At 48.4% G+C, this 24,502-nt stretch overlaps 1 protein-coding gene across 3 annotated transcripts in view; it reads left to right on the top strand.

Annotated features, from left to right (window-relative positions):
* Nucleotides 1-24,435, top strand: part of BCAR1 (BCAR1 scaffold protein, Cas family member) — a 38,647-nt gene extending 14,212 nt beyond the window's left edge. For 2 of the 3 annotated variants that reach the window (XM_039353735.1, XM_039353733.1), the window contains 6 exons: nt 11,971-12,579; nt 16,110-16,259; nt 16,962-17,057; nt 19,329-20,450; nt 20,627-20,731; nt 21,953-24,435. In XM_039353735.1, the coding sequence (XP_039209669.1) occupies nt 12,046-12,579; nt 16,110-16,259; nt 16,962-17,057; nt 19,329-20,450; nt 20,627-20,731; nt 21,953-22,471 (2,526 nt within the window). In that variant the 5' untranslated portion in view covers nt 11,971-12,045 and the 3' untranslated portion in view covers nt 22,472-24,435. The remainder of the gene's footprint in view (nt 1-11,970; nt 12,580-16,109; nt 16,260-16,961; nt 17,058-19,328; nt 20,451-20,626; nt 20,732-21,952) is intronic. The other variant, XM_039353734.1, reaches the window with a different exon arrangement.
* Nucleotides 24,436-24,502: the final 67 nt, after the last annotated feature.

Here is a 24,502-nt window from a genome sequence, read left to right as displayed (position 1 = left end):
ATGAGTGCCTTTTATATTTTATTGAATGTAGCTATCAATTGTCTTAATGGATCTTAATTATTTTACTTCCGTTTCTGTTGTAGGCGGCCATATTGAGGTACTTTGGCATAAGGTGTGTCATCTAAACAGGGTCCAATAAATAAAGCTGCTTTGGATATTATCCCTACTATTATTATTTGGACCAGTGGCAGTCATGCTGTTGTGATGCTCCTGTCTCAGATGGCATTTCTTGCAGCTACCGTGCGAAGCAGCCGGTATTTTGGCTGCTTTTTTTGTTCAGATGTATTGAGCACTGATTCTTATACTCCTCAGCTGACAGGATTATAGAACTTGTAGTCTAAGACAGAGGTCCCCAACATGGGCAACTTTAAGATCTGTGGACTTCAACTCCCAGAATTCCCCAGCCAGGTTGAGGACCCCCGCTCTAAGACATCTGGCAGAGCAGCTAGTTGAGGAAAGCATATTAAGACCCTGTGCAAATTTCCCTCTTGCCTGTTCTCAATGCTTCACCAGTGAGATTCTTTCCCAGCAATCACTTCTTAGCGATGGCTTCTCAGATAAATTGAACCCCTTATTTTTAGCAGGGAGCAAGTTTTCCCTGGGCCTTTTAACGATCTTTTGCTTTACTTTGTTATTGCACATTCGTTCGTTCTGCGGTTTATGAGACAACGGTTGGTGCCTTCGTCAAAAATAGGCAGTAAATAACGCCTTAGTAAGGAAAGACAGATTCAGATGAGAGCTTACAAGTATTTGAGTCAAAAATGTAAGAGAATTTCTCTTGGACCATCATCAGAAGATTTTTTTTTGGGTGCCAAATTTGTCTGGGCTGGTTCTTCTGGAAAAGGAAGGAGGCCTTTGCTGTTTACTGTTTACAGGTTTTTTTTAATTAGCTTATCATTTAAAATATAAAAATACAAAAGCAAATAGCAGGAAAAATAAGGGAGGAAAAGGGGAAAGGGGAAATGGAGGAAAAAAAGGGAGAAAAGAAAAAAAAAGGCATTGACTTCTGACTCCCTCTGGTGCAGTCGGATAAAACAATAACATCAAACCTCAACTTGTTACTTTTACATAATAGTATAAACCCACCATTTCTGTATCAACAAATCAACTTAATCAGCAAAACCCAAAATCAAAGTTACATTTTTTTCCCACCTCAAGCACAAAGTGCAGAAGTGGTTTCTAAGTAGAAACAGAAATAATGTTTTTTTTCTTTGATCAAAGCAGTCAGTTTAGCCATCTCTGCTAACTCCATCAACTTTTGCAGCCATCGGTCCATGATGGGGATCTAAATGTCCTTCCTTTTTTGTGCATAAAGTAGTCTTCCTGCTGTCAACAGATATCACATCAAAGTTCCAATTTTTCCCCCAAGTCTTTTTTCATTAACCCCCCCCCCCGAAAAAAGGTTCTGGTTTTATTTTTATATTCACTTTAAGAATTTGGACATGTATCTGCGACACATGCATAGTAGGATTCATCTGGCTCATGCAGAAGTTTGGAGAAGGCCAACTCAGCTCAAGAAAGAGGAGAGGAAAAGAATGTGTTCTCAAAACACGTAGCATTTCCCTTCCCACATGGCTGCCCTCCTCCTCCTCCTCCTCCTCTTCCTCCTGGTTTTGAGTAGCTGTCTCAGATCTCAAGGGCTTCTTGCTTTGGGGGTGTGGGAAGGTCTTTCTCAGGCTCAATTTTTGGGTCATGAAGAGAATTCCAAGCTGGTGGAATGAGTCTTTGGGCTGTGATGTTTCTTGGATCAGTGTCATGTTCCCCATCTGGATCCAAGAATTCAGCCGCTGGACTTCCTTGCTAAATAATTCTCACAAACTTGCACACTATTGTTGGTAAGTGCTGCAAAAAGGGAAGCAGACAGCCCATTGGTGCTTTCTTGGAAGGAAATGCTCCCTCCTTAGACCTCCAGTTTTGTTGGATTGGTGCCTGAAGTCCTGGGAAATAAAGTGGACAGGCCACTTTTGTTTGTTGGTAGATGAAGATCTTGAGTGTTTTTGACTTGTTCTGGTCTCTGATCTTTGACGGTAATAAACTTACTTGACTTGACTTGACCTTTAATGAAGCCGGGAAAGAAGTCTTGGAGAACGCTTCCTTGTTGGATTTTGATTTATTTTATTTTTATTTTAAAGTGGCTTTGCTTGCATTCTGAAGGATTGCATTTACACAAAAGAAGGATAATTTTGAAATTATGACAATTGCATAATGTGAAATTATGACATTAGTACAATGCATAGATTAGACAAACCAGTGGAAATTAATCAAGGAGAGAGCCAACCTAGAATTAAGGAGAAATTTCCTGACACCGAGAACAATAAAGTGGAACAGCTTGCCTCCCGAAAGTATGAGTGCTCCATCACTGGAGGTTTTCAAGAAGAGATTGGCCAGCCATTTGACCTGGATGATATAAGGCAGGGGTCTTCAAACGTGGCCCTTTTAGGAATTCTGGGAGTTGAAGTCCACAAGTCATAAAAGGGCCAAGTTTGAAGATCCCTGATATAAGGCCTCCTGCCTTGAGCAGGGGAGTTGGACTAGAAGATCTCCAAAGTCTCTTCCAGCCCAATGAGTCTACGATTCTATTTTTGTGTTTCCTGTGCTTTGCTGAAGGATCAGAATCAAAGAGTTGCTGTTGCTTGTTATATTTTTATTTCTAGATCTTCTGTTGTTGGCAAGGTTCAAGAACGCTGCATCAAAAAGATGGATTCTTTGCTGAGAAAATCCTCGATCAGAGAGCAGCTCAGCTGTTTTGGGGAAAGAGGAATAATATGTCAAACGCTGCTGTGTCAAAACGCTGCACATCTCTGCCTCTGAGCAGAGTCAGCAGTCACGTGGGGACACCAGGCTCTCTGCACGATGCGCTCATGAATTACTGACATGAAAAAAACACTGATTTTGGGGAGCGGAGCACGCTGCACGGCTGCAGGTTGCCATGCTCTCTGCAGAGTGAACCTACTTTTTTAGGAAGGGAAGGCAATGGAAAATGTTTGGTGGTCTAATGGCCAGATCTGAGCTGCTCGATGCCCAAAGTGTTGGGGTTTAGTCCCTGCCCTTGTTGAAGTAACCTGTTGGGTTTCAAAAAGACTTTTTTTTTTTACTTTTTAGCAAACTGTCATACATACAGCTAGTCCTCAATTTACAGCCATTTGTTTAGTGAAGTTGCAACAGCACTGTAAAAGGTCACATGATTTACAATTGGATGCTTCACAACTGACTCACATTTAAGATGGTCGAGGTGTCCTGGTGTTATGCAATTATCTTTTGCGACCTTCAGACAAACAAAGTCCATGGGGCAGCCAGATTCACCTAACAACTGTGTTACCAGCTTAACAACTACAATGACTGTGGCAAGAAAGGTCGTAAAGTGGAGCAAAATTCAATTAACAAATCTCTTGCTTAGCAACGGAAATTTTGGGCTCCATTGTGGTCGTATGTTGAGGACTACCCGTATTTGAAAGAGAACACAAGATTAAAACCAACTGAGAGGAACAAGCAATTATGGCAGAAGTTGCTCCTTGGTCTCCTATAATCCCTCTGGGTCCATTGTAGGCTTAAAGATCTGGGCTGCAAGATACCTGAATAAGCACTAGATGGCAGCAAAGAGAGACAGTGAATAACCTTGGCTGCCATCTAATGGCTGTTTAGGATTCTGTAATCCTGATATATGAAAGCTTTTTTTTTTAAAGTCTATTAGTGGATATTAAAAAACAGCTCAGAAGAAGAGAAAGAAGAAAAAAGGGATTAGAATAGATTTTGAAACAGTATAAAATCAATTTAAATAGGATTTAATTTATGTAATCTTGTAACAATAATAAGATTAAGTTATAGTTAGAAAATCTAAAGAAACATTAGGTAAGTACTGCATACAGGTAGCCTTTGACTTAACGGCTATTTATTTAGGTTGAAGTTACGGTAGCGCTGAAAAAAGCGACTTAAACCAATCCTCACGCTTATGGCTGCAGAATTCTGGGGGTTGAAGTCCACCCAGCTTAAAGTGGCCAAGGTTGAGAAGCTTTTGGAGGGTTAACTGTGCATGCTTTGTTTCTTCAAATTGAAAAGGGGGGGAGCTTTGTGATTAGGAAAGCCCCCCCTCCCACGCCTCGCTGCAGCAAAGTTTCTAGGGCTCTTGTCCCAGCCACGCCCCCACACTTCAGGCCTTGGGGGGGGGGACAATTCCATACTGTCTGCAAAGCACCCGGGCACAAAAGGGACCTTGTTGTAGGAGCTGGTGGGAGGATGGAAGGGCCTGAGTGCCAGATCTGAAGATCTGGCTGGGACTGAGAAACCACAACTGTGCCCCAGCATGCCGAGAATGTATGGTTGTAAAACTCCCGGGGAAGAACCGAAAAAGGTTGCTGTCGTAGCACCACGGCCCGCCCCTCGTTCTGAGTCACGCTTTCTGCTTTTGGGGAAAGGCACATCACTCTGGCATCCCAAGTGCTCAACCTCTCGTAGAGCCAGACTTTGGAGCTAGGGGCCTTGGCGGTGAGTCACCGCTGGGCGGGCTCCCTGTCTGGAAGGAAACCAGCCTAGAACTGTGATTCATGCAGAGAAGTCGCCGGCAGCCTCTTTTTTGATCTGGGCAAGGTTGCCCACCCCTCCCCAAATTGAGGGCACTCCCCCTCCTGAAAAAGGCCACCAATGAGGGTTAATTGCGAGAGAAAGGGAGGAAGCAGGCGATAGAATCAGAATAAAGCTGAAAGGGACCTTGGAGGTCTTCTAGTCCACCCCGGCTCAAGCAGGAGATCCTTTACCATTTCAGACAACTGGCTGTCCAGTCTCTTCTTAAAAACTACGCTTGAGACCAGAATTTCTGTTGCTAAGCAAAGCAAAGTATCTTGTGCTCAATTTTATGACCTGTTTTGTCCCGGTGCTTAAGCAAATCACTGCAGTTGTTAAGCGAATCACACTGTCTTTAAGAGAATCTGACTTCCCCCATTGGCTTTGCTTTTCAGAAGCCGGCTAGGAAGGTCACAAATGGGGATTGCAACTGTTGTAAATACACACTGGTGGCCAAGCACTCGAATTGTGACATTGGGAATGCTGTAATGCAGTGTTTTTCAACCTTGACAATTTTTAAGATGTGTGGAATTCTAGGAGTTGAAGTCCACACATCTCAAAGTTGCCAAGGTCGAGACACACTGCTGTAATGGTTGTAAGTGCAAGGATTGGCAGTAAGTCCCTTTTTTCACTGGCCGTTGCAACTTTGAATAATGACTAAATGGATAGTGGCGAGTCAAAGGCTACCCTGTAATAAGAGATGGAACATGGGGACGGGTGGGCATCCAAAGATGCCTGGTGAACACCTGGGAACCAAGGGCGCCATGTTGCCAGCCTGACTCTTGTTTTCCCTTGCGGTGGAGTGATTGTGCAGCTGCTGGTGTGACATCCTGTTTTCCTGTGCAGGAGGACTTTCCAGGCCCGGCTTTGTTTGCAATGGCGTCAGCCTCACCGCCGAGACAATGAGCTCCCTATCAGCAGCCCAGGAATATTATGCCCTTATTACTTTGGGATCCTACCTGAAATTGGCAGGTTTTGCATGATAAAAGCAGCTCGTTTGACCTACTGTTAATAGCAGGGTGGAATGTGTGCCGGCCCATCAGAGCAGAAAATTAATTCTCACCCGGGCTCTTTTGCGTCTTTATCAGCTTTTTTCTTCTTTCTTTCTTTCTTTTTTTTCTTTTTTTCTTTTTCTTTTTTTTTTTTTTTTGCAATGAAGGGCTGGAGCTGTTTGGAGGGAGCCTGCTTTGGAGCTGCTAATTGTGCTGAATCCTTCAAAACAAGCGAGGGAGAATCCACTCCAGGGGTGGGCGGCCTTTGCATCTTAGCCTTAAGCAAGAGACTGAATTATAACCCCTTTATCTGGGCTGGCACAGTTCGGTGAACCCTAAAAGACGTTGTGCACAAAGGTTGGGGTAGCATTGGGTGTAAGCTCAGCCCCTTGGAGGGAATTCCCCCAAAGTCAGCAGGACCTACAAGTAAATATATTTAGGTTTTAGTGGCTTGCCTCCGTGGTCTGCTTGCAGGTGACTTGGTGTGGAATTTGGTGCTGAGCGGAACGTCTCCATAAACGGGCCACTTCCACCAATCCATTGTTTTTGCTGCTCTGGGAATTAACGCACAGCTCATCCAGAAAGGAACAAGCTGGAGTACAGTGCTGCAGTTGTTCAGTTAGGGGGGAAATTAATAAAAAGGAATTATTAAATTAAATTAAAACCAATAAGGAATTAATAACTCCTTTGGTGCATGGTCCTAAAATGTGGAGGGGAAAACATTGCTTCGTGGTCCTTCTGCTGCAGAGGCCACTTCTTTTGTCCTTCAAGATCAGGGGTGGGCAACTACAGCAGTCCTCGACTTACAACAGTTCATTTAGTGACCATTCAAAGTAAAAAGTGACGTAGGACTGTTTTTCACACTTAGGACCCTTGCAGGATCCCTGTGGTCACGTGATCAGAATTCAGACGCTTGGCAACTGATTCATAGCTATAATGGTTGCAATGTCCCGGGATCACGTGATCCCCTCTTGCAGGGATGTGACAAAATCAATAGGGGAAGCTAGGTTCATTTAACAACTATGACACTAACTCGGGGGTAGGCAACCGTGGCTCTTTGATGACTGGTGGACTTCAACTCCCAGAATCCCTGAGCCAGCCACGCTGAGGGGAAAGGGAGAGGTTTCCAAGCTAAGCCAGGCTGGCTCAGGAATTCTGGGAGTTGGAAGTCCACCAGTCATAAAAGAGCCAAGGTTGCCTTCCCCTGCACTGACTTAACCTGCAATAATTCACTTAACAGCTGTGGCAAGAAAGGTCACAAAATGGGTCAAAATTCACTTAACAAATATTTCACTTAGCAACTTCTGTTAGGCTCAATTGTCGCTGTAAGTCGAGGAGTACCTGTATGATGACTTTACAACCGGTGAACTTCAACTCCCGGAATTCCTGAGCCAGCATGGTTGTAAAGTTGCCCTTGTTGCCCACCCCTGTTCAAGATGGCCCCTCCCAACCCCCCTGCAAGGCTTCCTTGCTTGCCTCTTTGCTCTGGAGAGCTTACACCCCCACACATACAAACATGCCACTGTGTCAAAAGTCTCCCGAAGGAGGAGGGTGATTTAGGAGCCGACAACCCAACAGGAAATTCAGATCCTGTTGAAATGGATTTTATGCAAGTGACTCACTTCGCTCTCGTAGCATTCCTTCCCCCCCCCCATGACTGATAGCAAGCCTTTGCGTGAGCAATGAGGGCTGTGTTGTAATCGGATTCCTGAGAACATGGGTTGTTTTGTCGTGCATGAGCAGCAGGCATGTGCTTGTTTCTTAAGCCACATCAATTATCCCGCAGTTTGGGGACTGGATGAAAGGTGAAGCAAAGTGCTCTGTCCCTGGGAGAAAAATCAAGTGTGAACAGCGGTCACAAGTCACTTGTTTCAGTGCTGTTGTAGCTCCAAAGAGTCACTAAACAAATGGTTGTAAGTCTAGAACTTGGCTCTTTTATGACTCGTGGACTTCAACTCCCAGAATTCCCCAGCCAGCATGCCTTAGCAAAGGAGAATTTCTGGAGGGTGGCAGGAACTCAGCTGCCTTGGTCATCTGCCAAAACTCTCTCCTGTTTCCGAACAAAAGATTAGCTCTGTTTTTTTTCTCTTTGCACATTCCTGGGATTCTCCTTTGAAACGTGAAAAACCTCTTTGGAAACGAGTCTTCTCTGGGCCCAGCCAAAAGCTGGATGACTGGGCATATCTCGCCCTTGTTTTCTTACATTCTGTTTTTTGAAAATATTTTTTTTCTACCAGCTACATCTTGATCTGTTCTTGTAGTCTAAACAGGATGCCCAGCTGCAAGTGCCCAGAGAAGTAGGTCTGTCTCTGGCCTTTTAGCCAGTCGGAGGGCGTCATGCAACCGTGTGTGTGGGGGTATTTGTTTAAATTAATAAATTAGCAGTGCATTTAGAAGGAGAGAGAATATCCCTTCCCTAATGGATGAAAAGCTCGGAGGCATCTAAGCTAAATAAACAAACAATCAGTTCCTGACCCTGTAATTTTAATGAGTAACAAATAGGATACTATCACAAGGGCCTTGCATAGCAAAAGATAAATACTTACCAGTGTGTCTTCTATGATAATTTGTTAACTTGCATGGTACCATTGTCTTAAGTACCCGATAATTCTGCGAACAAGTCAGGGTTTGTTTCTTTCTGTTATTATTTGGCCATTCTTTGGGGATTAACCGATGAAGGTGAAGTTGAGCTTGGCTCTTGCTAATACTTGTCCCTGCTTATGTGGTTTACTCAGTGACAGCGTGCTTAATTTCTAAGTCCTCAGCTGACTTTTTAAGTAAACGACCAGGGTGTGGGAGGTAGGATCAAAACCGTCATGGTCTTGGGAGGGAGAACTTCTAGCTAGAGAGAGATGCTTAGATGCCTAGAACCCTAACATTCTGATCTTGGGAGGGAGAACCAGGATCATCATCCCCAATTAATAAATAAAATAGAACTCATTTTGAATGGGGTCTCTTTAGAGAAGGAAGAGGCACCCTTAGCAGTTCTCTTTTCATCCAGATTTGCAATAGAAGATTTGGTGACCTATCTGCAAGTTGGGGATGATGGAAATTGTTGTACAATTCTTGCAAAGCTTGCCAGGCTAGAGAGGCCAGAACATTCTGGTCTTGGGGGAGGGGGAGAACCGGGATCATCATCCCCAATTAATAAAATATAAAATAAATGTGCAGGAAAACTATTCAAATCAAGGTGGATGGTTCTTCAAAGCCTCCAGAGAAAGGTACCCCTTACATCTCAGATTAACTGAGAAATACACATTTTTGTTGCTCTGTTCCATAATTATAACTGCAACTTAATTTTTTCTGTATTCTGTATATGATTAAAGACAGCTGTTTGCCAAAGGGCCAGTCTTTTACATAGGCAGAATCAGATATTTATGCACACAATCAGGCCCTCAGATCTGAATAGTTCAGCCACGAAGCTCTTCCTCTTCCTATTCTTCTACTCCTGCTAACATTGAAAGCCTCTGCATTTCCATCTTGCTTTCCCACAGGGAAATCGTATGCAATATTCTAGCTTCCCATCTCCATTTACTTTCAGCCTTGGGACTCTTCGGCTACAGTCGGGGGCCAGCCTGGGAAATGCTTTGCATTCTTGAAAGCCAGCATCAGATTTGTAGAAACCGTGGGATTGTCTTCCCAATCTCGGCTGAGCATCCTGAAGTCCACCGCAGCTTCATATACAAAAAAGCAGCGTGTGGAGTAGCTCAGAGGTGGAAAGGAAACGGTCTTTTAGCCCAGTGTTTCCTTAAAGATGAGTGGACTTCAAGTGCCAGAATTTCCCAGCCAGAAGGGTTGGGCTGACTCTGAAAATTCTCTAGCCAGCATATGGACCATCTCCCAGAATCCCATGCAAGCTAAGGAATTCTGGGAGTTGAAGCCCATCCCATTTAATGTTGCTGAGACTGAGAAACCTTATCTGTGGAGATTCTCATTCATCCAGGTGAGGGTTGTCCCAAAAGCGCTTTTTCAAAAGGCAACTGGTCTTTGTTTTTCCTTGAAGACGTTTCACTTCTTGAAAGAAGCTTCTTCAGAAGCTTCTTCAGCTTCTTCTTGGATGAGAAGAGAAATGTCTTCAAAGAACAACAAAGACCAGTTGCTGTTTGAAAAAGCACTTTTGGTTTGAGAAACATTGTCTTAGCCTGCTGGTGGAAAGGGGTGGAGATGAGGGAAGAGAGAATCTTCGTTTTTCCTGATGCTTGGAGGGACCAGATCAGTCTGAGCATCTCGGTTACCTTCGCTGGCCTGGTGCCTTCCATGGGACTACCATTCCCATCTCCCCTATGCGAAAGAGTGACCTGCAGCCTCTTGGCACTGGACATAGGAAACCCCACAATCTGTTTGCCTGAGTTGCGATGCTTAAAGTTGGCCTTGCAGGCCCAGTGCATAAACTGCCTTCCTACTTCTGTCTTTGGAGTTTTCTCCAGGACATTTTCTTCTGGCCAAACATTGTAAATGAAGCATTCCTGTTGGAAGAAAAGGTACCCCTGGTCTCCTGGGAGGAGAAGGATACTGAACCGGCAGATCTATCATCTGGAGCAGAGGAGTCTTGGGGACGGAGCTGTTCTCTCAAACTTGCCAGCGGCCCCTGGCTAAAGGATTAAATCTCGATTTCTCCATGGAACAATCCATGCAAAGGAGTTGCATGAGAACGGTCAGGATTTGCAAGTCTGTTTTGTGCCCTGGCAGCCAAACCGGGAAGTGGAACCCTTGCCAAGAGGTCGAGTCTATTCAAGATTTGCCTGGTCTGTGACCGGGAGCAGCTGAGGCCCCAGAACCCTTATAAAAGGTGGAAGGGCTGATCCGGAGGCATTGAGGTCTCCCCCCCCCCCCCTTCCTTCAGAGATGTTTGCCCTGGGAAGTGAGCTTTCCATCGCAACCTCTTCTGCTGGAGGCACAAAGGGAAATCTGTCATTAGTCATGACTCTGGCACTTCCTGCCTGGGAAAAGGATGAGGGGGGGAGAGCCGCCCACCCCTCAGCAGAGGAGGACAAGATCAGCTGCCCTCTTGCCCCCAACGGCAGACCACCGCTTTGCCTGGGGATGGCATAATCTATAGCATATTGTGCACGTCCTTTGCACTTTAAAGAAAAAAGAGAAAAAAAAGAACACGAAGGTTGCATTTGCACAATCAGCCAGCCTTGTAATTCGAGAATGCGAAATTATTCGCAAGGAAAATGAACTGTGGATCGGAATTTTAACAGGGCTGTAACACGGCTTACTAAACTGACTTATTTTCTGGGCTGGCAAGAGGCAGTCTTCAACCTTAAAGGGGCCGAATTCACGCAACTAACAAAGCACTTGGAGTCTTTTAGGCTTAAGAGGAAGCTCAGTCTGTCCAAAGCTTTAGTTTAGTCCAGGGGTAGGCAACCTTGGCTCTTTTATGACTTGTGGACTTCAAGTCCCAAAACTCCTAAGCCAGCTATGCTGGGAGTTGAAGTCCACGAGTCATAAAAGAGCCAAGGTTGCCTACCCCTGGTTTAGTCCAAAGGAAAAGAAGGACTGGGGTGTTTTTTTTTTTCCCTAAGAAGAATAAAAACAAAGATTGACTTGGTGCTTTTGTGGGATTTCCAAAGGCTTTTATTATTGTTATTATTTTAAAAAGGGGGAACACAACACAGTCTGTTGCTTTAGGGAGATTTTGTCTTCCCGGAGAATAGATGAGAAAAAAACAAACTGGGAGGGAGGAAGGAAGCAGCAATGACCCTGAACTTTTCTTGGGCAGAATCTGGATTTATACTTGAAACTGAAAGCAGTAAAAAATGAAGTCCTGATTATTCCCATGCAGCGAATTGTCTTCAGGACTGCATAAATTTCATCACGTTTGGAAAAAACGGGGAAAAGCCTATTTTATGTGGAAGAGGGGCAATTGGGACTATGCTAGCAGCTTTCTCCTACTTTCTTGCGTTCCTAGCCATCTCACAGGCTTTCTGGAGGGCTGCTGGTGTGACCCGGGATTCAGATAGTCCTCGACTTATGATTGGTTGCTTAGCGACCGTTTGAAGTTATGACAGGCCCTGAAAATGGGACTTACATGCTCTGGCTGGGGAATTCTGGGAGTTGAAGTCCACAAGTCTTGAAGTTGCCCAGGTTGGAGTCCCCTGCTCTAGCGTGCTTGCTTGGTTGATTTGGACTTACTTCAGTGTGCAAAACACAACTGGTTCTAATTAGTTAAGTTTTCTGGTTTAGCACGTTGTTGTACTGGGCTGCAGTGGCTTGTTCCAGAAACCATAGTTAGTATGTTTCTTGCTCATGGGATTGGTTGGTTGGTTTGTGGCTTAGAGTGATGGGCCTACCCGCCTTAACCCTTATGATCTGCAAATGGAGGTGCAGGCCCTGTGTGTTGGGCACATTCCACCAACTGGGCTAGTTGAATGGATCCTGGCCTGATGCGAGACCCTTTGCTCTGCCTCTCTTGCAGAACGTGCTGGCCAAGGCGCTGTACGACAACGTGGCCGAGTCCCCGGACGAGCTCTCCTTCCGCAAGGGGGACATCATGACGGTGCTGGAGCGCAACACGCAAGGCCTGGATGGCTGGTGGCTCTGCTCCCTGCACGGGCGGCAGGGCATCGTGCCAGGCAACCGCCTCAAGATCCTGGTGGGGATGTACGACAAGAAGCAGTTCCCGGGGCCCGTCCAGGGCTCCCCCCAGCCTTCGCTGCCACAGCCCGCCGGACAGACCCCACTTGCCTTCTCCCAGCAAGGGGGCTATACTCCGCTCTCCCCTGCCTCTCAATACGCCCCCATGCACCCCTCCTACCTTCCCCAAGAGGACAATGTCTACTTGGTGCCAGCGCCCAACAAGACCCCGGGGCCCTTCCAGTCTCCTGCCAGCAAACATATTCCCGCCTACCCCAAGCCAAATCCTTCTCAAGCCCAGGAAGTTTATCAGGTGCCAGTCGGGCCGGCCTGCCCATCCCAGGACATTTACCAGGTCCCTCCAGCCCCCTCCGGCCTGGGGCAGGACATCTACCAGGTCCCTCCTTCTCTGGATGGCCACGGCTGGGACCCCCCCAAGGTCCAAGGCAAGGTAGGTGGCCAAGATGGGGCTCTTTCTTTTTCCACACCGGCCGGTCCGAAAAACCCTCAACCGGGGATGATCCAAGGCTGCCTTACGTAGTGAGGCTCTTCAGTTGGAGATCATGGGCCTTGTGTCCATTTCTAGAGGGCATCCTCTTTGGGAGAGCTGGATTAAGCTGAGGGGGTGACGGGGGTGTAGAAACAGGAAGAATCCTCATTCAGCCTGAAAAATGCCATCCGGGCTGCTTCTGCATCTTTGTAGGTAAAGCCTTTGCACCTCATTCAGAGAGTCCTCAACTTATGACCGATTGCTTGGCGGCTCCTCAAAGTTCCGATGGACCTCCTTGGGGGTTATTTATGACCCAAATTCAAAGTTGGGTCCTCCCCACCACGGTTATATGACCGTACTTTTGGGCACTGCAGAACGGGTCATACAATTGAATCGGTCACATGACCAACCTGCTTTATGACTGTCATGTCTTTTTTGACCGTTACAATTGTAATTTGAGGATGATCTGTACCAGCCTTTTGAGGGAGGCCAGGTTGAGAAAATGGCATGCCAGGGATTCTCTCTCTCTCTCCCTCCCTCCCTCCCTCCCTTTTTCTTTTTCTCTTTCACTCTCTCTGTCTCTCCCTTTCTCTTTCTCTGTTTTCCTCTCTTTCTCTTTCTCTCTCTCTCCCTCCCTTTCTCTTTCTTTTTCTCCTTTCTCTCTTTCTCTCTTTCTCTCTCTCTCTCTCTCTCTCTCTGTCTTTCTCTTTCTCCTCCCCCCCCCTCTCTTTGCAGATAGAGTCCCACAGCAGGGGACAGTCTGGGCCCTGCAAATATTGCCTGTCTCCTCTCCTTGCAAATTGAGCAGTTAGTCCAAAAGGGGGCTCGTCCCTCCCTCCCTCCCTCCCTGGGCTGCTTTGGGGCCGGATCACCCTGGCCGGAGATGGTGGCTCCAGTAGGAGGGGGTGTCTGACGTGACCAGTCAGGGCCATCTCAGCACGGGGGGGGGGCACGGAGACTCCAGGGGACGGAGGACTAGGGTAGGGCTGCTACCAGTTTGGGCTGTTTTAAAAGAGAGCTGGGCAAGGCTCCTGGTGGGCGCCAGGCTGGGCACTGCAGCCCGGGTCCCGCGAACCCCAGCTGCTGCAGGACCCAGTGGGGCAGGCAGCTGGCCGTCCTTCCCTCCAGGCTTGGGAGCTTCCAGAAACATGATTCCAAATGGCGCATGGCCAGATCCAGCCTCTGGCTCTTCCTTTCTGCAGCAGAAAAGCCGAGTATTCCTATCCCGTTCAGAGGATTGGGGGGGGGGCAGGAAGCAGGTGTGGCCCGCCTGGGTCTGCAGGGCAACGGGCTGGTGGGTGGGCTGCCAGCAGACCCTCCCTCTGCTTCAAACAGCTGAAGGAATGGGGGGGCTCGTGTCCTTCTGGGCAGTTAGGATTGCAAGGGTTCCAGATCTGCGCTCCTTGTGCCAAGGCACCCGTGCCCTGCGCGCTCCTCTCGCCCCTTCTTCCCTCCAGCGGAGCAGCAGCCTGGAACAAGGCCAAGGGCTGGACTTCAGATTTGCAACGGCCGGACTTGTGCCCGGGTGGGGCGTTGCAGGAGGCCCCAAAGAGCTGTTTCCGGTCCTGTCCTGGGAACGGAAATGGCTTCTGCTGGGCCTCCGTCACAGAAGCACCCTGGTCTCCCTTCCTGGGCAGGGCTGGGGTTGGGGGGGGGTTCCTGCGAAGGGGGGGCACAAGAGCCCCTGCACAGCCCTCTCGGACCGTTTGGCTCCAGCCCTGGGATACTGCGAGGGGACCTCGTACCAGCTGCTGTTGGTGTGAATCCAGAGCAGGCAAAACTGGGGCGTTGGCACAGAAGTGTGTGTGTGTGTGTGTGTGCCAGGAATAAACAAACCAGGTTTATTTCAGGTCCTGTCTAAGCAGTTTAACCAAGCAAAGATCTAGTAGATCTAGACCTAATAACATTCACACGGCAGGCCTGGTCTTTTCTGGGCCAGTGCAACCTCAGGAGTTTTTATGCAGCTGTGTGTGAATTGATACTAGGAGCAGGCAGAGTCCTTTGAGAGAGAGAGGGAGAAAGAGGCAGGGAGAGAGAGAGAGAGAGAGAGAGAGAGAGAGAGAGACAGAGAAAGAGACAGAGACAGAGACAGAGAAAGAGATGAGAGAGATATCAGACAGACAGACAGACAATAGATTCCAAGGATTGCAAATGAATTAGTGCTGGAGAGTTAACTGAAACGGTGCCAGGTGTGGTTTCAGGATCCAAGCTCTCTTAACTGACATCCAAGGACGTTTGCAGTTGTCAAACTCTGTTTTTTTGTTGAAGCTGACTTTGCCATGGAATCCCTCAGGTGTGGTTCTGAGTTTGCCTAGATCGAGTGCGACTGCAGCTGGAGAGCACACAATTCTCCAGTGTAGCTTGCCTAGCCTCTGCGTGCTGTCTGGGTTGCAGTGGCTGGTATGTCTGTCTTTCTGTCTGTGTGTGTGTGTGTGTGTGTGTGTGTGTGTGTGGTTTCTCTGCAAACAAACAACAGCTGGGAAGGCTGCTCCTGGCTCCAGGGTCTCTCCTTTCACCCAGGAGGGAAACAGCCCTCATTGTGCATCGGCTCTAAGCCCCTCAGTTGCTCCTCTCTAAAAATAGAAAGTGATGTCACTCCCCTCTTCCCAGGGGAGGGGGCTCTTGCTGCAAGCGCCAGACTTTGCAAGCTTCGCCAGGAGCGCCTGGCGGGTGGTCAGTGCCCTCTCCTGGAGGAAGCCTTGGCTGCACCTGGTGTGCTGGGGTGTGTGTGTGTTGCAGGCCATTTTTAAAGAGGGATCCTTGCGTGGATTGCCCACTCCAGTTCCTGCAGCTGGGAAAGACCGTCCTGTAGTGTTGGGTTGCAGAATCGTGCGTCCTCTGCTGACTCGGTTGGGCTCAAGAAGAGCCAGGTTGAATCCTCCCTGTGAAAGGCAGGAAAGACTAGCAGAATAGAAGAACAGAATAGGATGGGATGGGATGGGATATAGGATAGGATAGGATAGGATAGAATAGAATAGAATAGAATAGAATAGAATAGAATAGAACAGAACAGAATAGAATAGAATAGAACAGAACAGAACAGAACAGAACAGAACCTTGGAGCTCTTCTAGTCCAACCCCCTGCTCAGGCAGGAAACCCTACACCATTTCGGACAAATGGCTGTCCAGTCTCTTCTTAAAAACTTCCAGTGTTGGAGCATTCACAGCCTCTGGAGCAGGTGGTTCCACTGGTTAATTGTTCTGTCAGGAAATTTCTCCTTAGTTCCAGGTTGCTTCTCTCCTTGCTTAGTTTCCATCTGTTGCTTCTTGTCCTGCCTTCAGGCGCTTTGGAGAATAGCTTGACTCCCTCTTCTTTGGGGCAGCCCTTGAGATACTGGAAGGGTGCTATCATATCTCCCCTCGTCCTTCTCTTCATTAAACTAGAGGTACCCAATTCCAGCAACCGTTCTTCGAATGTCTGAGCCTCCAGGCCCCTAGCATAGGCTGGAACACAGCAGAGGCTCTGGAGCATCCTCTCCCTTCCTCACCAGGTGGTGGTCCCCACACGGGTGGGGCAGGTCTACATTTACGAGTCCCCCAAAGGAGAGCACCAGGATGAGTATGACGTCCCCCGACAGCTCCAGGAGATCTACGACGTGCCCCCCACACGGGGTCTGATGGTCAACCGGAGCGGCCAGGAAGTGAGTGTGCCGGTTTTGTCTCTTGGGGCAAAGGGGGCAGCGGGGGGGGGGAGAGTGGTGGGGAGAGACCCCGCTTTTACGCTCCTCGCCCAAGACTTGTCAAACTGGGCTTGGGATGTCTACGGGTTCTTTAAAGATCACTTGAATTTTGCTTATTTATTGGTTACATGTATACGCCTCCCGTCTCCCCATCGACGTGGCTCTGCCAGTTTCTTGCCTGCTTGGCAATAGCAGCAGGGAAGGTGGGGATTTAAGGACTTACACAGGTAGTCCCTGAGTTACGACCACAGCTGAGCCCCCAGTTTTTGTTGTTATGTGACATATTTGTTAAGTGAGTTTTGCCCCATTTTACGACCCTCATTGTCACAGCAAACGTGGTAACATGGTTGTTAAGTGAATCTGGTTTCCCCATTGGCTTTGCTTATCGGAAGGATGGAAGGCTGAGTCAATCTTGAACCGGTCAGGATTGAACTGCTGGCAGTGGGCAGAGTTAGCCTGCAATGCTGCATTCTGACCACTGGGCCACCAGGGCTCTTTGATCAAAGAAAGGGGGGGGTGGGGAAGCCAGAAGCTGCCCACGAGGCCTGCAACCGCTCAGACTCCTGAGGCGAGATGTGCAGGCCGATGTGCAGATGGGAGAAAAGCAGGGAGGGAGTTTGGTTAATGCCCTGAAAGCCGCTTCACCACCTGTCCTTCGACCAGGTCTACGACAGCCCTGCGATGGTGGGCAAGACTGCCAACAGTGGAGCCCATGAAATCTACGATGTGCCGCCCAGTGTGGAGAAGAACCCGCAAGTGGTGAGTGGGCAGCCAGGACTGCTCTGGATTGGGGTGGAAGTCGTGGTTTAGTTAGCTGGAAGGGGTCTGGAGAAGGGGCACTGGGGTTGAGCCAGTGGAAGACCCCCCCGGGAAGTTACATCTGGACTTTGGGGCGAGGCTGGGATTTAGCCCTGGTGGCTCCTCTGGGGGTTTGCCTTAGGCGTATGGTGAGGAAAGCTCTCCTGCGTGCAGGTGGTCCTCAACGTACGACCACAATTGAATTTTTTGAAACTTTCTGTGGCTAAGAAAGATGGTTTGTTCAGTGAGTTTGCCCCATTTTCCAACCTTCCTTGCCACAGGAAACAGCTGTGAATAAGAGCAGCTTCTGCCTGTCTTTTATAGGCAAGTAAATTCCAGCCACCATTGAGCTCAAAAGTTCTGTTCCTAAGTGAACATTTGTTCAGTGAATTTGGCCTCACTTTACCAGCTTTCTTGCCACAGTTGTTAAGTGAATCACGGCAGTTGTTGAGTTAGTAACATGGTTGTTTAAGTGAGTCTGCTTCCTCGGTTGCTAAGCGTCCACATTTTGATCAGGAGCAGAAATCCTGATCCCAAATGGTGAGTCCTAAGTCACAGAACAAAATTGCAAAATTCAGCCCGAGTTGCCGAAGGATCATATCTTGACTGCCTAAACTGGAGGAGGAGAAACGTTCAGCGTTGCTAGTTTTTATTAATCCTGATATTTATGGGTCCTTCGAATCCCCCCCCCCCCACTGGAGATGCCTCATTAAAATCAGATTGTGAATTGTTAGAACTGGGCATGTTGCCATTTGCTCCTTCGGCTGACACCTTCCTTGCCAGCAGGAGTCAGTGTTTCTGCACATTCTGTGCCTGGAGGGGACACACACACACACACACACACACACACACACACACACACACACACACACACACAGTCACACCCTTGTTCTCCAAGGTAATAAAATAATCATTAACTTCCCTGCCCTTTGTTTTACATTCAAGTCCTTGAGGCAAAGCAAAACTGACAATTGGTTTCTAAATGTAATCCGAAAGGAAAAATAAAATCAACATTACAGTTCCTTAATCACAGAGTCCCAAGTATCTGTAGCTCTGGGTTTCTCAACTGCTAACTGTTTGCTTAATGATCACATGTTTCATTTTAACCCTGTTGCGGTTTGTTTGACAACCCTGACCAAGCAAGTCATGAAATTAGAATTTGCTCTGCTCCTTATCCTGCTGTGGGCTACGCAGTCCCTTATCTGTCATTCTAGCCTCCCTTGTTCCAGCCTCCCAAGGTCCTTCCCACAGGCCATCACACCTGGAAAGTAAACCTCAGGACCAGGTGTTACACAGAAGCACAAGGCCAGGGGTAAGGCAACCTTGCCTCTTTGATGACCTGTGGACTTCAACTCCCAGAATTCCCGAGCCAGCCATGCTGAGGGGAAAGGGAATGGTTTTCAAGCTGAGCCATGCCGGCTCAGAAATTCTGGGAGTTGAAGTCCACGAGTCCTAAAAGAGCCAAGGTGGCCTACCCCTGCACAAGGGTAAACAAGGACAGGCAGTCTTCGATTTACATCAGTTCGTTTAGTGACCCTCAACGTTACAGTGGCACTGAAAAATGTGACTTATGGCTGTTTTCCACAGTTACAACTTTGCACCATATTTATGACGGTCACGTGACCCCCCCTTTTGTGACCTCCTGACAAGCCAAGTCAATGGGGAAGCCAGATTCACTTAGCAACTGGGTTACTAACTTACCAACGGCAGCGATTCACTCAGCAACTGTAGCAAGAAAGGTCGTTAAATGGGGCAAAACTCACTTAGCAACTGTCTGGCTTAGCAACAGACATTGTGGTTGTAAATCGACTTAATCCAAGAATCTGGTCTTTTGGGGGGGAAAAAGTTTCTTGGAAGTATTTCTACCACATTTCATTTTCTCCCTGGTCCTGTTTCATGAGGACAAGGTGAGATGAAGAAAGTAACGAGGGTGAGAGTACAGGTAGTCAACACTGATTATTTGGTCAGAGTTATGACAGACCCACTTTGGGCGATTTATGATGTGGATTGAAAGTTCTGTAGGTCAGGCCCCTGCCTGTCGTATCACTTAACTTCGGGCAATTTGCAACACGGCCACTGTTACGACTGCTGCAAAAAATATTGTATAATCTGGTTGATTACATGCCTGATTTTACAACCATTACATCTTATGACCGTAATGGGCAGGCTCCATTACGGTTATATGTGGAGGACTATCTGTATAGAATTGGAACAGTTGATTTATCTCTGCAGGTGTACGACATCCCTCCCTCGGTCAGCAAGGATGTCCCAGATGGCCCCCTGAGGGAGGAGACCTACGACGTGCCCCCTGCCTTCTGCAAAGTGAAGCCCTTCGACCCATCGCGTCATCCGCTCATCCTGGCCCAGCCTCTGGCACCCCTGGTGGAGCCTTCCTTGCCCGAAGATGTCTACGATGTGCCTCCACCCAGCACTAAAGGGATGTCAGAAGCTCAGGAGATCTACGATGTCCCACCAGGGCTGAGAAAACTGGCCAACCAGGAGGTGTACGACGTGCCCCGAGAGCTGCCGATCAGCAGTAAGGACGGAGAAGGGGACTACATCTACGACGTGCCCCCTCAGACGGATCGGGTTGACGGCAAGCGGCTTTCAGCCTCCAGCACGGGCAGCACCCGCAGCAACCTTTCCAACTCTTCTCTGGACACGGTGCCCGTTCGGGAAGCTCTGGACAAGGAGTTGCCCCTCGACCAGGACGTTGCGATGGAGACGCTGGCCCGGCTCCAGAGCAGCGTCAACACAGCTGTCTCGTCTCTCATGTCTTTCATCAGCGGCAGCTGGCGCAGCCCTGAGAGGATGGAGGCCCACTCAGGCCACATCCGGGGGGCAGCTGAGAGCATCAAGGGGGCCCTCAGGGAACTGCTGGAATTTGCTCGTGGGGTGGTGGGCAGCGCCGCCCAGGCCTCCGATCGCTCCCTCCATTCCAAGCTCAGCAAGCAGGTGCAGAAGATGGAGGAGGTGTACCAGGCGCTACTACGGCACAGCCAGGCCTTGGAGAGTTGCGGCTGGGCCCCCAGCGCCCTCGTGGCCAGCAAGCCAGGGGCTCCGGACGACCTCGAGCACCTGGTCATGTACTCACGGGGGGTGCCTGACGACACCAAGCAGCTGGCCTCCTTCCTGCACGGCAATGCCTCGTTGCTCTTCAGACGGACCAGGGGGTCCCCGGCCTCCTCCGTGGAGGGCAGCCATCCCCACGGCACACCCTCCGAGAAGGCAAGCAACATTCAGTCACGGCCCTTGCCTTCTCCGCCCAAGTTCCTGGCCCAGGACTCGCCCGACGGGCAGTACGAGAACAGCGAGGGTGGCTGGCTGGAAGATTATGACTACGTGCACCTGCAGGTGGGCCTGGTCTTGGGGCAGGAGGGCCGGAAGGGCCAGTCCAGGGGGGGGGGGAAGGAGGACTTGTCCACCTCACACATTTGGAAGTGCACCCACAGAAGTGTCCCAGGGGGTGGGCTGTAAAATGCCCAGGTCTGCTGTGGAGGTACCTTCCATTTTCCTTGTGTCTCAATTAGGGGAAAGAGGAGTTTGAGAAGACCCAGAAAGAGCTGCTGGAACGAGGCAACATCATGCGACAAGGCAAAGGACAGCTGGAGCAGCAGCAGGTCTATGGGAAAAAGGCACTCTTCTCCTCTCTCTCCCTCTCCCTCTTTCTCCTTCTCTCTCTCTCTTCCTCTCCCTCATCCTTTCTCCTCCCCCCTTCCCTCTCTCTTTCCTTCCCCCCCCCCTCACAACACACACATACACCTCAAGTTTACGGCCATCTCCTGTAACTCACAACCATCCCGTTAAGTCTTTGCATGTTTTGTGACGAGACAAAAAAATATGATTTGTGTTACTTCTGTTGCCATTCTTTCTCAACAAGTAGTCCTGAACTTATGACTGGTCATTTAACGACCGTTCAAAATTACAACGGATTTCAAAAAGGGCCACTGATGGCCCATCCCCAAATTCACAGTGGCTGCCCACCCCACTAAAGTCCCATTATCACATTTTGTTTGCTCGACAACTGACTCACATTTACGATTGGTTGGAGCGGTTGTAAAACCTAGTCCGGTGGTGTGGTGCCTCAATTTACGACTGCAGTGACTGGGTTGTGCTTGTAAGTCGGGGACTACCTGTATTTATGTAAGAGTTTGACCTATTTCCAGAACAATAAGTGGGGGATTGTTGTGTAGCCTTCTTTAAATGTGTGAGAAACGTGTTTGATCAGCCAGCAGGAATCCTCATGTCACTTTGTGATTTTATCAATTGGCAGTTTTATAATTATCATCAGTTATGGCATCTCCTGCCTTTCTAACCTCTGCTAGCTGAGGTCAGTTAAAATACCACATGCACAAGGATCACAAGGATCAACTTAACTTCTGAATGGAGCAATAATTGCAGCTTTTACAGCCAGGGAGTGGAGGGGGGGGGGACTGATGTTCCTTTAGGCCTGCAGTCAGCCCAGGTTGGTTTTCATCTTTGTGACAAGATTCCAACTGACAAACCCAACCAAGCAAACATCTTCAAGACGCTCCAATCTCTTAATGTAAAACTTTATTGAGTGCATCACTGCAGTACTAATGAAAGCAAAAACCAGCTCTGGCCAGACCTCTCCCAAACCCACATAGTAAAAGCATTGAATTCTCCCTCCTCTCTCTGGGTCAGGTCACGTTGCCCAATCAAGTAGAAAAATATTGTTATGAGAAAGCTTCTCCAGGTCTGGCCAGACATCTGGTGTAACGGCCTTAAGTCTCACGGCCTGGCTTCTTAATCTTTGATGTCTGCGTTCCAAACCTCTCCCCTCACACCAGCAAAGCTGTACTTCAAAACTTGACGCTTTGCCCTTCTGCCCACAGCTGAAGCAATTTGAGCGACTGGAACAGGAGGTCACCCGCCCTATTGACAACGACCTGTCCAACTGGACACCCCCACAACACTACCCCCACGTGCGGGGGGGCAGCACAGCCCTGGGCCCCTCCGACCGGCAGCTGCTGCTCTTCTACCTGGAACAGTGTGAGGCCAACCTCACGACGTTGACCAACGCCGTGGACGCCTTCTTCACTGCCGTGAACACAAACCAGCCGCCCAAGATCTTCGTGGCACACAGCAAGTTCGTCATCCTGAGCGCCCACAAGTTGGTCTTCATCGGGGACACCCTGTCTCGCCAGGCCAAGGCGCAGGAGGTCCGCCAGAAAGTCACCCATTACAGCAACCTTCTCTGCGACCTGCTCAAGGAGATTGTGGCCAGCACCAAGACGGCTGCCCTCCAGTACCCATCCCCGGCTGCTGCCAAAGACATGGTAGAGCGGGTTCACGAGCTGGCAAACAGCACTCAGCAATTCCGGATGGTCTTGGGGCAACTGGCTGCCCTGTGAAGAAGCAGAGAAGTTCCTGGATGAGTGAATGGATTGTAAATATTTTGTCCGGTTTACCTGCCCGCTGAAGTGCTGCCCTAGAGGAAGAGGGGGGAGGCACTCCTTCCTTGGTGGACACAGACCATGTCAGTTGTGGATCCCTGACCCCCCCTCCCAAGTCTTGCTGCAGCCAAGAAGACAGTCTCATCGTCCTTTGTAGGGGACAAATAATTATATTTTCCTGTTTGATTCCAGAACTGTTTGGCTAATGATCGGTATTTAAATCAAATAAAGAAACTTGCAATCCAGTCTATTGGGACCTAAGAGAGAGTCTTCTCCATGGCGCATGTGTGAATGTGAAAGAGAGGTGGTGGCTGTTGACCTGTCTGCCCCCAGTTTGAATTTGCCCGAGTGATTGGGAGGAGGTAGAGTGTCCCCTCAGGGTTTCTGGGCTGATAATTGATGGTTAGCAGCTTCTTTCCATGGCCTTCCTGGCTTGGAGAAGACAAAGGCAGCAGTCTTGGTGCTTGGACATTTCTGCCAAGGTTTCAGAGCATTTTCTCCCCAGTTTCATCCAGGCTTTAAAACACACACACATACACCTTTGATGTAAAACCAGCCTCCCCCCCCCCCAAATTGAAGTGTTTGCAATACTTTTAAAAAAAAGATTTTTGGCTGTACTGGAGCAAAGCCAACCGTTTTTTAGCACCTTGCAGAATGGGTTTCTTTAGGAAAAGGAGGCCTTTGTGTGCTTCTCCTGAAAGGAAAAATTCAGCTCCGTCATAGGAAAACTGCTTCAGCCATGCACAAGAGCACGGGGCACTGAAAAGCTTTTGCAGAATCTGTATACTACTAAAACTCTTGTTGACATAATCTTTAACTGGTTGAAATGATAGATCATAAGACAACCATTTTTGAACCACGGTACCTGAAATGGGCTAACTTACAGAATATGTCCAAAATCCAGGACTCCCAAGGGAATGGAATCTGGGAAAGATGTGGCTGCTTTCACCAGTGCTACTGTCTGCGGCTGCTGTGGTCACATGATCTTCATTTTCAACTTTCTGTGACAGTTTCCCAGTCAGTCTGGCAATCCCTCACTCCCTTCCCCATTCAACAGCACCACCCACTTGTCTGCTGGGAAGGAAAGGGAGATTTCTGATTTTCTGCAGATTCCCATCTTGTTAGGAAGTTGGAAGTTGCTCCTGCTTTTTTGCCCGATTATGGTTATTCTGTTTCTTTGTTTGGATGAGGAACCATCAGCCACATGGCAACCTAATGGGACAGTTTGTCTAGGGTTCCATTAAGAATGTCAAGTCTTCTGTTTACCTCTCTTGGTGTCTGAGAATGACCTGTTGCAGGGCATAAAAGAAAGTTACGGAGAAGGGGCCTATCCAGCCAAAGCTAGAGGACCAGGAGTTGCTTGAAAATGAGCAATTCTGATGTTACTTCTGGCTCAGATTCAGAGTTTTTTGAGTGGCTCAGTTTCCTGTGACTTTCAGCTGTGCTAAAAAAAATTCCAAGTTCCTCTCTCAGTGTAGAAAGTCCAGTGGAAAGAAACCCATTGTCCATTGTTAGAAAATCATTGTTTTCCAGCTGATTATGAGTTACAAATCTGTTCCTTTTAAAATGCATAACTGAATGCAATTCCCTGTTCGCCAGGACTATGTATAGTTCTCACAAGATTGAAATCCCAAAGGCCAGCATGGAAAGCAGCCATTCGTTTGACAATCGCCCAGTTCAACCCCGAGAACGCCTGGAGAGAGGAACGGTCCAAGGGATCTTCTCGTGACCTGACTATTCGTGGTCCCTCTACCAAGCCACCTGGTTTCAACCTGCCTCGCTCGGTCTTGTTGAAATTTAACAGATTGAGGTGTGATACTGGAAGAGGTGCCTCTGCCCTGTATCGGTGGGGATGGAAAGATTCCCCTTGCTGCGATTGTGGTGCTGATATGTGAACTATTGAATAAATTGTGCAAGATTGCCCATGATGTGTGTTCTCTTGTTCCCTAGAAGAGAGGTCACCAACCTTTCTTGGTTGGCTGACTGGAA

This window comes from Crotalus tigris, unplaced genomic scaffold (genome assembly GCF_016545835.1).
Source record: "Crotalus tigris isolate CLP2741 ecotype Arizona unplaced genomic scaffold, ASM1654583v1 scf7180000018525.42219311030:4301911, whole genome shotgun sequence".
NCBI lineage: Eukaryota > Metazoa > Chordata > Lepidosauria > Squamata > Viperidae > Crotalus > Crotalus tigris.
The sequence above is the reverse complement of the archived record's forward strand: the minus strand, read 5'-3'. Positions and strand labels throughout refer to the sequence as shown.